Source organism: Abramis brama, assembly GCF_963993115.1.
Source record: "Abramis brama genome assembly, chromosome: 3".
Classification (NCBI taxonomy): Eukaryota; Metazoa; Chordata; class Actinopteri; order Cypriniformes; family Leuciscidae; genus Abramis; species Abramis brama.
The window spans coordinates 37,420,785-37,436,148 of NC_139965.1; the positions used below are offsets into that span (position 1 = coordinate 37,420,785).

General features: G+C 38.4%; 2 protein-coding genes across 6 annotated transcripts in view; one reads left to right on the forward strand and one right to left on the reverse strand.

The window, feature by feature from the left end:
* The window catches only part of LOC311079589 (uncharacterized protein), a 53,624-nt gene that overhangs the window by 12,655 nt on the left and 25,605 nt on the right, over nt 1-15,364 (reverse strand). The gene's annotated exons all lie outside the window — the stretch shown is intronic.
* The window catches only part of dpy19l3 (dpy-19 like C-mannosyltransferase 3), a 58,301-nt gene that overhangs the window by 3,964 nt on the left and 38,973 nt on the right, over nt 1-15,364 (forward strand). For all 3 annotated transcript variants that reach the window (XM_084109154.1, XM_084109155.1, XM_084109156.1), the window contains exons 4-7: nt 5,261-5,351; nt 8,927-9,048; nt 9,130-9,275; nt 9,771-9,894. In XM_084109154.1, coding sequence (XP_083965280.1) covers nt 5,261-5,351; nt 8,927-9,048; nt 9,130-9,275; nt 9,771-9,894 — 483 coding nt within the window. The remainder of the gene's footprint in view (nt 1-5,260; nt 5,352-8,926; nt 9,049-9,129; nt 9,276-9,770; nt 9,895-15,364) is intronic.

Genomic DNA, 15,364 nt, shown 5'->3' on the forward strand with positions numbered 1-15,364 from the left:
GGTCTTTTTAGTGTTCTTAGGCTCCTTGACTAATATAAATAACAGCTCAAGAGATCTAGATTCATAATGTGTGGTTGCGTTTAGTCAGTGATGGTGTTCTCATCTGTCCTATTTTTCATGCATTTCCTCTTGTAAAAGAATTGTTTTCCATATGTGCTGAAAGATAATTTCCCTCTTTGGCATAACGGTCACATAAACATTTAGCCAGAGTTTGGGCTGCAGATCATGTTATGACTTCCAGACCTAAAACAGATGAAACCACCATGCCAAAAAAGTTATGTCATGTTCAGTTGGATAAATCAGCATGTCCCTCTATCCCAGATCGCTCATTAAAATAAAGCAGATCAGGAGTAGTTTAACCACATCTCCCAATCAATGCAGGATTTACCGCCGCTGGTTTTGCAGTAAATCACCATTTATTTATTTTTATTTTATTTTTTTATTTATGGTGCCATGCAATTTGAGAGCCCTTTTCATTTTTTATTTAAATGTGACTGTGGAACCAAGGCCTAGTTTTCATTTAGTGAAGCTAACAGCAGCCAAACCTGCTGCTTTTATGCAAGCATTGAACATTTTTCTTCTCAGAACACAATGCATCTCATAAATACTCTGATTGACAATGCACTACACTTCATAATACTAGATAAGAGCACTTTTCTTTCAGAATGTGATGTCAGGATACTTTCTTCGCTCTTTGAAGAATATTTAGTCTGAAGCGCATATTTAAAGGGCCCCTAATGGATTTTTGAAAATGACCTTTCATGTAGTGTGTAACATAGCTCTAAGTGAATGAAAACATCCTGCAAAGTTTTAAATCTGAAAGTGCACCGTATATAAAGTTATTGTCTTTCAAAAGTAGGAGTCGACTCTGAGTCAATTAAATGAATCGTTTTTCAAACGAGTCATAAGCCGTTTCGTTGTGACATCAAGACGAAAAACATTAGCATATTGCGCGCAGACACCAGGGAAAACTTGAAGGCCCTCAAACCTGCAGCTGATTCTGTGGATACTGGATCAGAGTCCTGCAACGGGTCGGGTACCCGCTGGTACCCGCGGGTACCCGCATAAAAGTGGCTAAAACGGGTGGATTGTGACATTCCTAAAATTCACGGGCGGGGATGCGGGCGGATAATGAACTCCTTGCGGGCGGGTAACGGATGAAAAATATGTGCAATATTTGTATGTCTAAATTACCATTACACATACGCAAATATGTGTTTTAGTCAGGCCGTCCTTAAAAATATTCTTGTTTGCAGTAACCCGACCGACCCTGTCAATTTAGGACCAACCCAATTATTTTTTTCCCCCCTTTTTAGTCCGACCGACTTGCCGGTAGTGAACTTGTGTTAAGACCTACCGATTTTTTTTTTACTCTTCAAACAACTAATACAAATGCAATAAAATGATATTAATTATATTTTAGTAAGTATTGTGTATATAAATTGCCCATATATAGGCCTACATACAAACATACATATGTCTTTCTTTTAAATAAAAACCGGTGGCGTCATCTATGATTATAAGGGCTGTAGGCTATATGCGAAATGAAACCGAAATCGCGACACTCAGGGCCACGAACCTACAATTAAAACTTTCACAGAGATCTCAAACAAACATTAAAAACACCAAATATTAAGAATTGGCATATCAAGCAAAATAATATTGATAAATGATCGAAAATCGTAGCCTATCTCCCCCTCCACAATGCTCACCGGCAATGCTCCGACATTAAATTTCTCTGTACTGTATGTGTTGTAGCCCTGTCATTAAAAACGATTTAGTTTCATATTCATGTTTGAATAAAATAATATATTTTTTTAAATTTCATGTTGATTATATGAAAAGTGAAAAGCATGAAGAAGATAAGATGATCCCGAATATCGGGAGACAAATGCAGTGGGCAGACATGATTTTGAACATTTCATTAAGTTTATGTAGAAAACCTTTCTTTAAAGTGAATTTCGTTTCGTATTAATTGTATCTTAATTTTAATCAATGTTTCATCAACCAATTTATTGGATTCAATAAATAGGAGGTAAATAGGCTATAGCAGGCAATAATCACGACACGGTGGCGCGGGCGCGTGAACTTGAGGCTCGTCTCTTAAATAAACCGAAACTCAGCGTATAAGCTACTTGCCTCACAGACCTGAGAAATAGAAATCATGAAATGTCTACTTTTAAACAAAACAATAAAAAAAAATAAAAGAAAAAGAAAGCAGACTGCTCTCTGCTTATGCAATCCGTAATGTGATTTTCTCTCTGGCGCGCTCACCACTGCGAAGATCGCGAGTCAGTCAGCATCGTCAACTTCAACTTTGACACAGAAAACACTTGTTTATTAATAAACAATTGAAATGTATCCTTGATATATTTGACATATTAATAATCATTACTTTTCCCAGTTCTTTGTGACAGCTTTTAGGTGCGTTATTGGCAGCGCACCCTATGAACGCGTCCCCACCGCTCAATAGATTTTAGCTTGTGTGTGATTTATCGCGGGCACGGGTCGGGTAACGGGCCGAATATTAACGGGTCTGGGCGGGTGCGGATTTAATTTTGATATTATCACGGGTGACGGGTCGGATCTGGTGCTGAACTTTGCGGGTACGGGCGGGGGCGGGTCTCCAAAAATGGACCCGTGCAGGACTCTGTACTGGATAGCATCATGTCGAGCATAATGTATGCACTGTTATTGATACAGTTTCCACATGTTCACCGCAATAAATTCGATAAATACTCGGTAAATAAATAAGTAGGCCTATAAGTAAAATTGCAGATCTGACGTTGTTATGGAGGTTTTTCTTTTCGACACACGCGCTGTACGCGGTAAACCAATCACAACAGACTGCGCTGTCTGGCCAATCAGAGCAGAGTAGCTCACGGAAAGGAGGGATTTAGAGTCGTTTGAGAATCATTGAAAATGTGGTGATGTGCAAATGTATATTATGAGAAAATTAAACCGTTTTTTGACCTTTGATGCATGTAAACCTGTCGTAGGAGTCTCCAAAACAACATTAGGAAACTTTAAAATAGCATAATAGGGGCACTTTAATAATTACTGTATCCTGAGTTCCTGATTACAGTACAGTACATTCTTCATCTAGGCTAAAGACGCAACATAAAGTTGACACTGTAAACGAATGGTTTCGAACCCAATTTCTGGAGGACCCCAACACTAAACATTCTGGTTTTCTCCCTAATTAAACCCACCAGAATCAACTTGTTAATAGAGACTCCAAGCTCTAAAATGGGGGCCAGATGAGGGAGACACTGCTGTAATAGTAATAATTATTTTTTATAAATGAGACATAACAGTTATGCCTGGTTTATAAAGTGCAGCACGTGGAATGCACAGCACAAAAGGTCATCTCCGGTTTAAAATTAAGTCAGAGTGCGACAGCAGTGGAAAAAGGAAACTCATGCACACTGGCTGGTATTTATGACTTGCTTATGAGTCATCCTACTTTTATCTGCACTCTTGCTTTTCGGAACATGACTGGAAGCTTCAGGGACTGGATGACCACAGCTTTTGTCCCCATATGTTTCTTTCATTCTTCGGTTGAAGAATGCCTCAAGTGAGCATTTGAGGAAGAGTGTGCTTTATTTGCAGGAAAATAAATCACCTGTTCTGTTTCAGAGGAAGACCTGTGGGAATGTGGTTAGCAGCTAATCAAATGTTACTGCAGAGAGCCTCTGTTAGAAACACAATTCCATGTTATTTTTATAATCGTTTCCACTTTTTTAATGGAAACCAGCGGTACATTTCACAGGGGCTTTGTAAATGTTCTCAGCAGGTGTTAGTGTCCAGTATTTGAAGTTTTGTAATTGATGATATTGCCATGATTTTTGAACAAAGGCGTTTGAAGTCACGTGTTTGATTTTCCTCTGGGACGCCGCACTACAGCAGGAGACAGATGCTTTTGGGATGCTCCTAAATTCGTTGCGTGTGAAGTCATATCCACGACGGTCAAGCTGGACATTGTTCCATCGTTTGTTCAAATAACTGTTTTTGCAAATGCTCTTAAACCTTTTTTTTTTTAAAATGATGTTCCAAGCTTTTTTTTTTTCCTTCTTTTTTTATATATTTTTTCCCTGACTTTCAAGAGGTCACCAGTTGTGCGGCCCACATGCCTTTCCCCCTGTCTCAGCCCCTCTCTGATCACATGTAAAATGTTCCTCCGGCAGATTGCTGTTTGGTGGCGACTGGAGCTTAGAATGATCTCATGAGGTTTTGTTTTATTGTTTTAATACATGTGCTATGAAGTTTTTGGGAATGAAATTCTGGAAAGACCGATAAACAAAAGAGCTTGCGGTTTCAAACAGGGAAAGAGAGAGGGACATTTAGGAAAGACGGGAAAGACGTAGGATAATAGTCCTTGAGAATGAGGGTTCGTAGCAGGAGGAAGAGCAATTCGAATGATAATGTAGGGACCGCCCTGGATAGACCACCATTGCTAAACTTTGGGGCAAAAGACAATCACAGGGATTACAAGAGTGGGCAGAGGGGCACAGAAGAGTGTCTAAAGCTTTCATGGAATCACATTTCTGGACAAAACTGTTGGCCGGCTGTTGTCATAGCAGCAGGATTACTGTTGGCAGGGGGTATTGGGCTGTTTCATGCATGGTGTGTTTATTCTATACACGAGAACCTGCTGTGGTTTTCACACTTAAAGGTAAGCAGAAGCAGGATCTGTCTTCATTTTTGTTGTAATAATGTTGCTAAGAAATGTTGTGGAATGAAGATATGAATGCGTGCTCTTTGTGTAAAGACAAGCAGTATTTGTCATTTGTTCAGTTTTTGTACAGTTGTGTTATCTCCATTGTGTTATGTTCTACAGTACCCTCATTATTATACTATTTTATTTTTTAAATCGACTCTTTGTGCTTGAGTTTTTCAGAAGAAAAAAGGTTTAAGGCTGTTTTATCAAGAAAAATAAAAGTGTAACACGTCTCTTCAAACCAAAACCAAATTTCATGCAATTCTAATCTCGAGGAGCATATGGATCTTTTTTGTCGGGATGTTGTTTAGTTCTGAAATCTGCTTCCACTATAAAACTCCACCATATTTACAACATCTGTTTTTTTTCTTCCTCGAGGCTTTTATTGCGAATGAAATCTCAGTTTATTCTGGGCAGATAGCTGCACTGATTTCTTTTTCAGATGGGAAATGTATTTCATTTTGACACCATTTACTCCTGTTGTGCTTCTTGTCATAGTTCATTTTTACTGAATCTTATCCTCTCTTCTTGCATTTGTAGGAAGTTGAGCGTGAAATCTCCTTCCGGACAGAATGTGGCCTTTATTACTCCTACTACAAACAGATGTTGAAGGCCCCTTCTGTACAGCAAGGTACAGATATCTACTCACAAGATATATACGACTATACGATCACCCTTGCATAATGCCATCTTTCTGATAGAACACTGATGTTTTAAGGGATAGTTCAACTTAAAATTAAAATTAAGTCATCATTTACCCACCCTGGTGTTGTTCTAATGCCGTATGGCCTTCTTTCTTTTATGGACCACAATGGGGCTGTTTACACCTGGTCACTTCATGCGTTTTCTGTGATCGGATAGCTATCCGATCGTGAAAAGACCAGGTGTAAATGCCCTCCGAAACACATTCGAGACGGATTTGAATCCGATCGCTCAAACCACTTCAGGAGGTGGTCTGGGCCGCATTCCAGACGAAACTGGACATGTGTAAACGCATCTGGTTGTTGAAACCACATATGTAAATTTTACTCCCCAAAAATAATAAAAAATAAACGTGTGAGAGCTTGTTATAGGCTATATGTCATGTTATAGCCAGATATGATGACGCTACTGCTACATGCATCACCGCAGATGATTAACATCGGAGACCTACATTGAGCAACGAGTTCCTTGTGTTCCTGCCTGGTCTTTGGAGCTGCCTCTATTGCATTAAAGTCATTACCATCTGGCATCTCAGTGGTCACCCATTCTGCCTGTCATTGTGTCGTCTGCCCTGCCCTACTGTTTGAACTGTGGTTCACGCTTCACTCTCCCTGTTGTCTCAAGTCTTCAGCCTTGTTAAGCAAACGTGCAAACTATTGCAAATCAAAGTGAAAGTAATTCGCAGACGCTTAACACACAATCATCATCTTTAAAAGTAAAGAAACGAAATGATCTTACCAGGGCTGTTGCCGCTCTCTCTTATTGCGGTCTTTGATTTAGAAATTTTAGCTGATGATCAATAAAATGCAGCTCATATCTGTTGCTTTCGGTGACGTGCACTCCGTTAAATATGCATATAGCGCGGGAACTGAAGATCGGATTTATATCCGTTTTGCAAAAACACATTTATGTGACCAGGTGTAAATGGAATCGTTTTGATAAATCAGATAGCTATCCGATCTGAGAAAACGCATGAAGTGGCCAGGTGTAAACAGCCCCAATGACTTTTGGACCACAACGGACCATTTAATGTGGTTTAGTGAAAAACAAACGTAAATTGAATGTGTTATTTAAAATTCTTGACCTTGGCTGTTCGTCTTCTCTGCACGGCTGCACGACGTGTGCGCAGCAGTTCACTCCGTCGCGCACTGAAAAAGCACACAAGTTGTGAGAAATCAAGATTAACAAAAATGAGACGTGAAATAGGCCAACATCTAATGTACCTTCTTCTCTGAGGTATATCTGTTGTGTTCATCATAACAAGGAGTTATTGTGTTCACATCTGTCAGACAAACGGAGTTGCGGTCTGGTGATATTGGACTCAGTGAAGAAGGTGCACAGATACTTTTTTGCGGGGGAATTCTAGGTGTTGTATTTAATGTTGTGTTTTTTTTTATTTATCTTGATTTCTCACAAATAGTTTTTTTTTCTGAGCGAAAAGGAGTGAATGCAGCGCTAATAGAGACTCTTGCGAACGTGCACGGTGTGTAGCCGTGCACTGAGGACCAACGGCCAAGGTCAAGAATTTTGTTGAATAATACATACAATTTCGTTTTGTTTTTCACTAAACCCTATTTTATACCCCCAGAACACTTGGAATATATGTGTTGCATGGGATCATTCTGTGATGCATGTTGTCATTTTTTACAAATCTTGATGCTTCTATTCACTGTCATTCACTGCTATTATATGGATGAGCGCAAGGACACTTTCAAAAATGGTCCTTTTGTGGTCCATAAAAGAAAGAAAGTTAAATGCCAATAGACCAACAACAGGGTGAGTAAATGATGACTTCATTTTCATTTTAGGGTGAACTATTCCTTTAAGTTCTTAGTTTTTTTTTAAATGTAGTAATATTGCTCCTATAGGGCAATTATTATTTTATTATCACTGTCTGTAAGTGTAAAACATTTTCAAGTACCTATGATCCCATTTTCTTACTAACCCTAAGCTTTTTTAGTTCTGTCCATAACAGGAAGTTTCTTGTACTTTGCTGTTTGCTTTCCATTATCACTTATGTAATCCGAGAGCTATTGAAGGAATGTCTCATTACGTAACCATATCAGTGTGACTGGTCTCAGAAAATGGAGAGGAAATGCACAACTTTGCTCTAAATGGTCTTTGCTCATGCTAATTGGCTTAACAGCCCCATTTTGAATGGATTTTCTTTGTGCTCCGACTCTGAAAAACAAATACAATTAGGTCATTATTGAGACTGAAATGGTAAGAACCGCAGTGATGCCAAAAGCTGTTCTCTAGACACCACTACAATTGGGCCTTTGGACTTATAGTAATGTTCAGAGCATTGCTTTTGTATTAAGCAATCACTAAAATTGATTACTGTAAAATGTCACAGCTGTAGTATTATCTGCAGTAGTATAAAGAAAGTTGAGGTTGTTTTGAAATTTTTAAATCCACTTCCATTATTCCATTTAGTGGCAATTTCGGCCCACATTTACAATAGTGGAAACCTTTCAAATCGATGTTGTATTGCATACTGCTATACAAAGGCAACATATACTAACTATACATTTTGTCAAAAAAGTATTTTAGACTATTATAATATATCTGTGTTGTGACTGATGGGTTTGGCTCAACTATGCTCAGTTTGATACTGGAGCAATCAAAATAAATCCAAATAAGATGTTCTATATTGTATTGTTGGTGTAGTTACTGTGTTTTGCCTTTGAAATGCAGCATAGTATCCACAGAAATATACTGTATTATATATACTGTATCATATATCTATATATATATATCACGCACACTGAGATTTGAACTCGCCATCATCAAGTCCATCTGTGATTACATGAAGAAACAGAAAAAACTGAGACAGACTAAATCCAGAAGAACTGGACGATCCAAGACGACTAGAAACCTTCCTGCAAAGCTACAGTACTGTGAAAAGTTTAGGCACTCGTGTAAAACTGCTGTACAGTGAGAATACTTTCAAAAATAATGTCATAAATAGATTAATTAGATCAATTAACTTCTGTTAACTAAATCAAATCAATATTTGGTGTGACCACCCTTTGCGTACCTTTTGTCCAGGTACACTTGCACATAGTTTTTCAGGTCGCTTTGCAGGTATAGGGTTCTTCAAGCATCTTAGAGACGTTGCCACAGTTCTTCTGGATTTAGCCTGTCTCAGTTTTTTCTGTTTCTTCATGTAATCACAGACAGACTCGATGATGGTGAGATCAGATACTGGCTGTTGTCAGACTCCTTGTGCATACAAAAATCTCACTGGATTATTATAATTAATAGCAAAAGGAATGTTTGGAAATGTAAACTGATATTTCCTACTGACACATTGCAGCAAAAGATATAAATAACTGGCTTAAAACCATTTTTGTGTGTGTGTGTGTGTGTGTGTGTGTGTGTGTGTGTGTGTGTGTGAAAACTAATGTGCCTAAGAGTTAAGACTGATTAAATTAGTTTTGAGTTCATGCTAAGTGTAAAAGTCAAATTTTACTGGGGTTGTGTGTGTTCTTATGTTGACAGGTCTTTATGAGCTTATTCATGACAACACTACTGAATCCAAGAGGACAATAAACATCCTACAACGTATGAACATCTACCAGGAAGTGTTCCTTAGCATTTTGTACAGAATACTTCCCATCCAGGTGTTCAATCACTTCTGTTTTCTTAGTAAGATGTATAGATCTGTATAGAGGGCTTTTCCAACCTGTGTGTTTGTTTTGCAGACCTACTTGGAGCCAATTTATTTCTACATCTACACAGTGTTTGCTTTGCAGACAGTGTATGTCTTCGCTCTCTTTATCACTAGCTGGTTACTCAGTGACTCATGGCTGGCTGGAGCCCTCAGTGGAGTCTGGTACATTCTGAACAGGTATGTGTGCGCTCAACAAGATTGCAATCAATCTTTCATGCACACAAAACTCACCTTTGCAATCTGGTGTGAATAAATGCTTATTGTGATGCAGTGAGTATCTGTATTTAGGTAATTGTGAAAGCCGATATGTTTCTCTAAAATATGGTTTCAATCTCTCAAGGACATTTAGGGCTTTAGGATATTAGGATGTTCCCCCTGGAACAATCTCAGTATTTAAGAAGCCCGCTTTGAATGTTCAAAATAATAGAGATACAGATAGTCCACACCCCAAACTATTGTTCGAGTTGGTATGGAAGCTCAATCAAGAAGAGCAATGTTTGGATCACATCACAATTTTTACACTTTTTAGGAAACTCACGAATGACTTCTCTGCATTTTAAGCTGGAATTGTAGAGCTCTATTGTAGCATTGAAAAATTACACCTTCAGACTTTGTTTTTCTTGTGCCTGTGTTTTTTCTTTGTGCTTGATTGCATTCTTAATTTGTGTACAGAGTGGACACCACACGTGTGGAGTTTACCATCTCTCTAAGGGAGAACTGGTCAATACCTTTCTTTGCTCTTCAGGTGGCTGCCATAACCTGCTACTTAAGGCCACAGCTAAAACCTATTCACCAGGTAATCGTCTGTCCTCATAAATTTAGATGTCTATTCAGTAACCACTATCAAATGATATCCATTATTGATGGGAAGTCCAATTCTTTTTAGTGAATTTGTTCTTTCGAACAGTTAGTTTCTGGTTCAGAAAAAAAGTATTCAACGGTTCTTTCACATCATCACATAATGACGTTTCTTTTTTTTTTCGGCAGGGAAAAAAATACAATCAGACACCCTGCATACACAATGCTTTGTATTAAAATTAATTTACATGTCTTGACTGAACTGTTTTTGCATGTTTTAATAAGATGTTGTTTAATATAACTAGCTGTACTATGCGTTTGATTTTAAAGAAACTTTCACTTCACTCATTCAATGTGAGCTAGTCAGTCCTTGGTTCACACATGCTCCATAGTATCAGCAGCTAACTCATTAGTTATCTACAATGCGATCAAGTCCGAGACTGTTCTCAGTTCAGTTTACTGGTGACTCGACAACTGTTGCAACCATTGATTGGAACCGATTCTCGAGAACTGCTGTCACAGAGTATCAGCGTTCTGTTGACTGGAGAACTACTGCCTCCGGATCAGTAATGTGAGATGGATCAAACACTGAAGTGTGTAATTTCTGCATCACTAGCTTCACCAAACAATTGCTGAACACTCACTCCCATCTCCCATTGGTTGGAAAAACAGAGAAGTAGGGTTGGAAGTAAATGTTATATCATTCGATTCCAATTTCGATTCTGCTTATCGATTCCCAGTTTCGATTCCAATATGGGGAGAAAAAAAGTCAAACATTTAGATATCAAACATGTGTATTCTGTCTTTTTGCAAAAATTTCTGTTGCAGCTGAATACCATGAACAAAAATCAACAGCCTAAAAACAACTAACTAATAAACTAGACTAACTAATATTAATTTCTAACATTATTAAAGACAAGTATACAGTCAGTAATGCAATAAGAACAAATTAACAAATTAGCAATAGCACAAATAAATACAACTGAACAAAATTTAGAAATTGAACTCAAAGGCAAAATAAAACTGCATAGTTTTCTTTTTTATAAATATAATAAAAATTAATCCTCATTAAGTTTACAAAAGGTATTCAGGTGAGATCCATGAGTGATTTTTCTTTTTCTTTTGTTGTTTGATTTACATTAATGGCACAGATGTCAGCAGGTTTATTATGCTTCTGTCACTTTAAGACCTAATGCACGGATCCAATATACTGTTACACATGTTTTCTTTCTCAACTGTTTACGTTCACTTAAGACATAACTGACTGTGTTTTCAAGGATATTTTGACATAATTTTGTGTATTTGTCCATTCAAGCGCAAAAAGAAACAAAAGAGAACTCAATTCAGTATTCGTGCACTATATTAAAGGTGGCTTTTTGTGTGCGCGCTCTGGATGTGCCCTCTGCAGATAACAGTGTGCGTGTGCAGTCGAGTTGTCTTTCGCATCTTCTTGTGCTTGAATGGTTTAAAATCATATTAAAATGCACACACAAGAATCAATAAGCAGAATCTAAATTTTAATTTTATAACAAGTATCCGATTCCAGAATTGGAATTGATTTTCAATCCCCAATCCTACAGAAAACCCTTCCCCAAATTTACACTGAGACAGTGTGCTGGTTGGGATGTTGGTCCTGTCCCAAATGACACATTTCATGTGCACTTGCGGTCTTGCCGACTATTGCATGTGTCCTGTAAGTCCACAAGACCATGGTCAGGGGTTCTTAACTCTGACCCTCAAAGTCCACTTTCCTGTAGAGTAGTGGTTCTCAACGGGGGCGTTCAGAGAACAATGGGGGGCGTTGGAAGCAAGATTTTTGAAAGGGGGGGCGTTCAGGTGTAAATGGGGGGCGTTCACGAGTTTAAATATATAATGTAAATTTTTGTTCATTTACTTTTATTCATTTTAAGCATTTTGTAATTTATTTGTAATAAACACTTTAAGTGCGCTATTTAAAAAGTGTTAGGACTATGTATATGTTAAATGATGTTGTAAAACATATGTGCAGAGTGTGATGTCATATTGCGTGTGCACGCACGTCTATTGTGCGCGTGAAAGAATATGTCAGCAGCGCTAAAAACAAACAAACAAAACAAATAAAAAAACATTCGACCGCAGCCGCTCTACTCCTGACCGCAAGTCCACCGTCAGTGTTGTAGGTAGGCACTAGGCAGTTTTTTTGTGTTCATTTCTATTGCATTACGATTGAAAGCAGTATCAATTAGCTCGATGGTGTTTTAAGCCCTCAATGGCTCCTTAGAGGCAGCTAACCCTACCCTCAACCTTAAACCTACCCATCCCCTCGCTGCCTGGAAGGCGCCGTTGGGGGCTTAAAACACCAAGTGCCTATCAATTATGTCAAAAATATGATGTGCAGTCAAGTTCGGATGTGTGTATATGCTGTTTAAATGAGTGTTCTCACCATTCTTGTTGTGATTCGCGGAGTTTTGACGAGTTTTATTTTGACGACTTGATATTATTTCTTATTCAAAAGTTTAGAATGCCTAACATTCTAAAATCTTCCAGTTTAATGCGACATGTAGCATAAGCTATGTATCGTTACTTTTGCAACGACTCTATTATTTTTCCAGTCATAGACCAGCACTCAAGCACTGACTAGAATCCAGCGCTGACAAGAATCAGCATTCACGTGCTCAATGTGTTTGGCGCTGACAACAATCCGGTGGTGCCTAGAAATCCAGCGCTGACTAGAATCATGCAGCGGAGGAATGGAAAGTTGACAAGCCATTAAAAAGTATTGACTTAAGAAACACTTATATTTTTTCAAATATTTTCAGTAAATCATTTTCCCATTCACTCTGGCGATGAATTTTAAAATTAATTCAACTAAATTCTATTTATAAGGTAAAACTTTTACATTTTTAGGCATTAACTAATTCCAATCCATAATGCCAAAATGTTTTCTTGTTCACCAAGTAATTTACTGGTCAGGCATTATTGTTAACTCGCAAGACAGTAAGGAGAAAATGACAATTTGATGGATAATTTAAAGTATTTGAACACCCTGCTATTTTGCAAGTTCTCCCACTTAGAAATCATGGAGGGGTCTGAAATTGTCATCGTAGGTGCATGTCCACTGTGAGAGACATAATCTAAAAAAAAAAAATCCAGAATGAATGAATGAATGTATGATTTTTTAACTATTTATTTGTATGATACAGCTGCAAATAAGTATTTGAACACCTGAGAAAATCAATGTTAATATTTGGTACAGTAGCCTTTGTTTGCAATTACAGAGGTCAAACGTTTCCTGTAGTTTTTCACCAGGTTTGCACACACTGCAGGAGGGATTTTGGCCCACTCCTCCACACAGATCTTCTCTAGATCAGTCAGGTTTCTGGGCTGTCGCTGAGAAACACGGAGTTTGAGCTCCCTCCAAAGATTCTCTATTGGGTTTAGGTCTGGAGACTGGCTAGGCCACGCCAGAACCTTGATATGCTTCTTACAGAGCCACTCCTTGGTTATCCTGGCTGTGTGCTTCGGGTCATTGTCATGTTGGAAGACCCAGCCTCGACCCATCTTCAATGCTCTAACTGAGGGAAGGAGGTTGTTCCCCAAAATCTCGCAATACATGGCCCCGGTCATCCTCTCCTTAATACAGTGCAGTCACCTTGTCCCATGTGCAGAAAAACACCCCCAAAGCATGATGCTACCACCCCCATGCTTCACAGTAGGGATGGTACTCATCATTCTTCTTCCTCCAAACACGTTTAGTGGAATTATGACCAAAAAGTTCTATTTTGGTCTCATCTGACCACATGACTTTCTCCCATGACTCCTCTGGATCATCCAAATGGTCATTGGCAAACTTAAGACGGGCCTTGACATGTGCTGGTTTAAGCAGGGGAACCTTCCGTGCCATGCATGATTTCAAACCATGACGTCTTAGTGTATTACCAACAGTAACCTTGGAAACGGTGGTCCCAGCTCTTTTCAGGTCATTGACCAGCTCCTCCCGTGTAGTTCTGGGCTGATTTCTCACCTTTCTTAGGATCATTGAGACCCCACGAGGTGAGATCTTGCATGGAGCCCCAGTCCGAGGGAGATTGACAGTCATGTTTAGCTTCTTCCATTTTCTAATGATTGCTCCAACAGTGGACCTTTTTTCACCAAGCTGCTTGGCAATTTCCCCGTAGCCCTTTCCAGCCTTGTGGAGGTGTACAATTTTGTCTCTAGTGTCTTTGGACAGCTCTTTGGTCTTGGCCATGTTAGTAGTTGGATTCTTACTGATTGTATGGGGTGGACAGGTGTCTTTATGCAGCTAACGACCTCAAACAGGTGCATCTAATTTAGGATAATAAATGGAGTGGAGGTGGACATTTTAAAGGCAGACTAACAGGTCTTTGAGGGTCAGAATTCTAGCTGATAGACAGGTGTTCAAATACTTATTTGCAGCTGTATCATACAAATAAATAGTTAAAAAATCATATATTGTGATTTCTGGATTTTTTTTTTTTAGATTATGTCTCTCACAGTGGACATGCACCTACGATGACAATTTCAGACCCCTCCATGATTTCCAAGTGGGTGAACTTTCAAAATAACAGGGTGTTCAAATACTTATTTTCCTCACTGTATATGTTATATATTTATATATGTTTTCATTCCGCCATCACATCTGAGCGCGAAACGCTGCTTTTCAAGATATAAAAATAATTAATAGTACAATAATAATTTAATTGTTCATATGTGTTTATTCTTGTTAGAAGATTTTTCTATTACTGATTATGAACACAAATTAATCACGACAAACCAAATTAATTGTAATTGTATTAATTATACCATTGATGAAAGCAAGCTGATACCAAGGTATTTTAGGCCTACAATTCTAACATAATTTTTCATGAAAAATCATGATTGTATTTATTTATTTTTTGAAAGTAAGGTTAATGTAAGCAGCTTCTTGCAATACTCTCATAAATGCGTAATAAAACCTAAGTGCAAACATTACCGCTTTAATGACCGTCCTTTATTTTTCAGTGCAGGGACCTGGATATTGGATAAGGGGCACTGGCCCAAAAAAGGTTGAGAACCACTGCTGTAGAGTTTAGCTCCCACTTTAATCAAACTCACTTGCCTGTACATTTCTAGTAATCCTGAAGACCTTGATTAGCTTGTTCAGGTGTGTTTGATTATGGTTGGAGCTAAACTCTCCAGGAAAGCTGACCGCTAGGACCTTTTACCTGACAGTCAAAGCAGCATTACATCACAAAAGTGTGGACTGTGAGGAAGACATTGAGGGCTAAGAGTGTCATTTGGGATAGGGCCGTTGTGATCGCACCACAGAGCCACAGTGTTTACAGTCTTCAGTGTTTACAGAAATTAACCTACAAATTGCTTACGTTAAGTCATTTCTAAATTAGAAAGAGAAAGTTTTAGAAAAATTATAAATGTAAAATGAATATAATCCAGTCTAATAACTCGTCGGAAAAGACAGGGAAAATAAA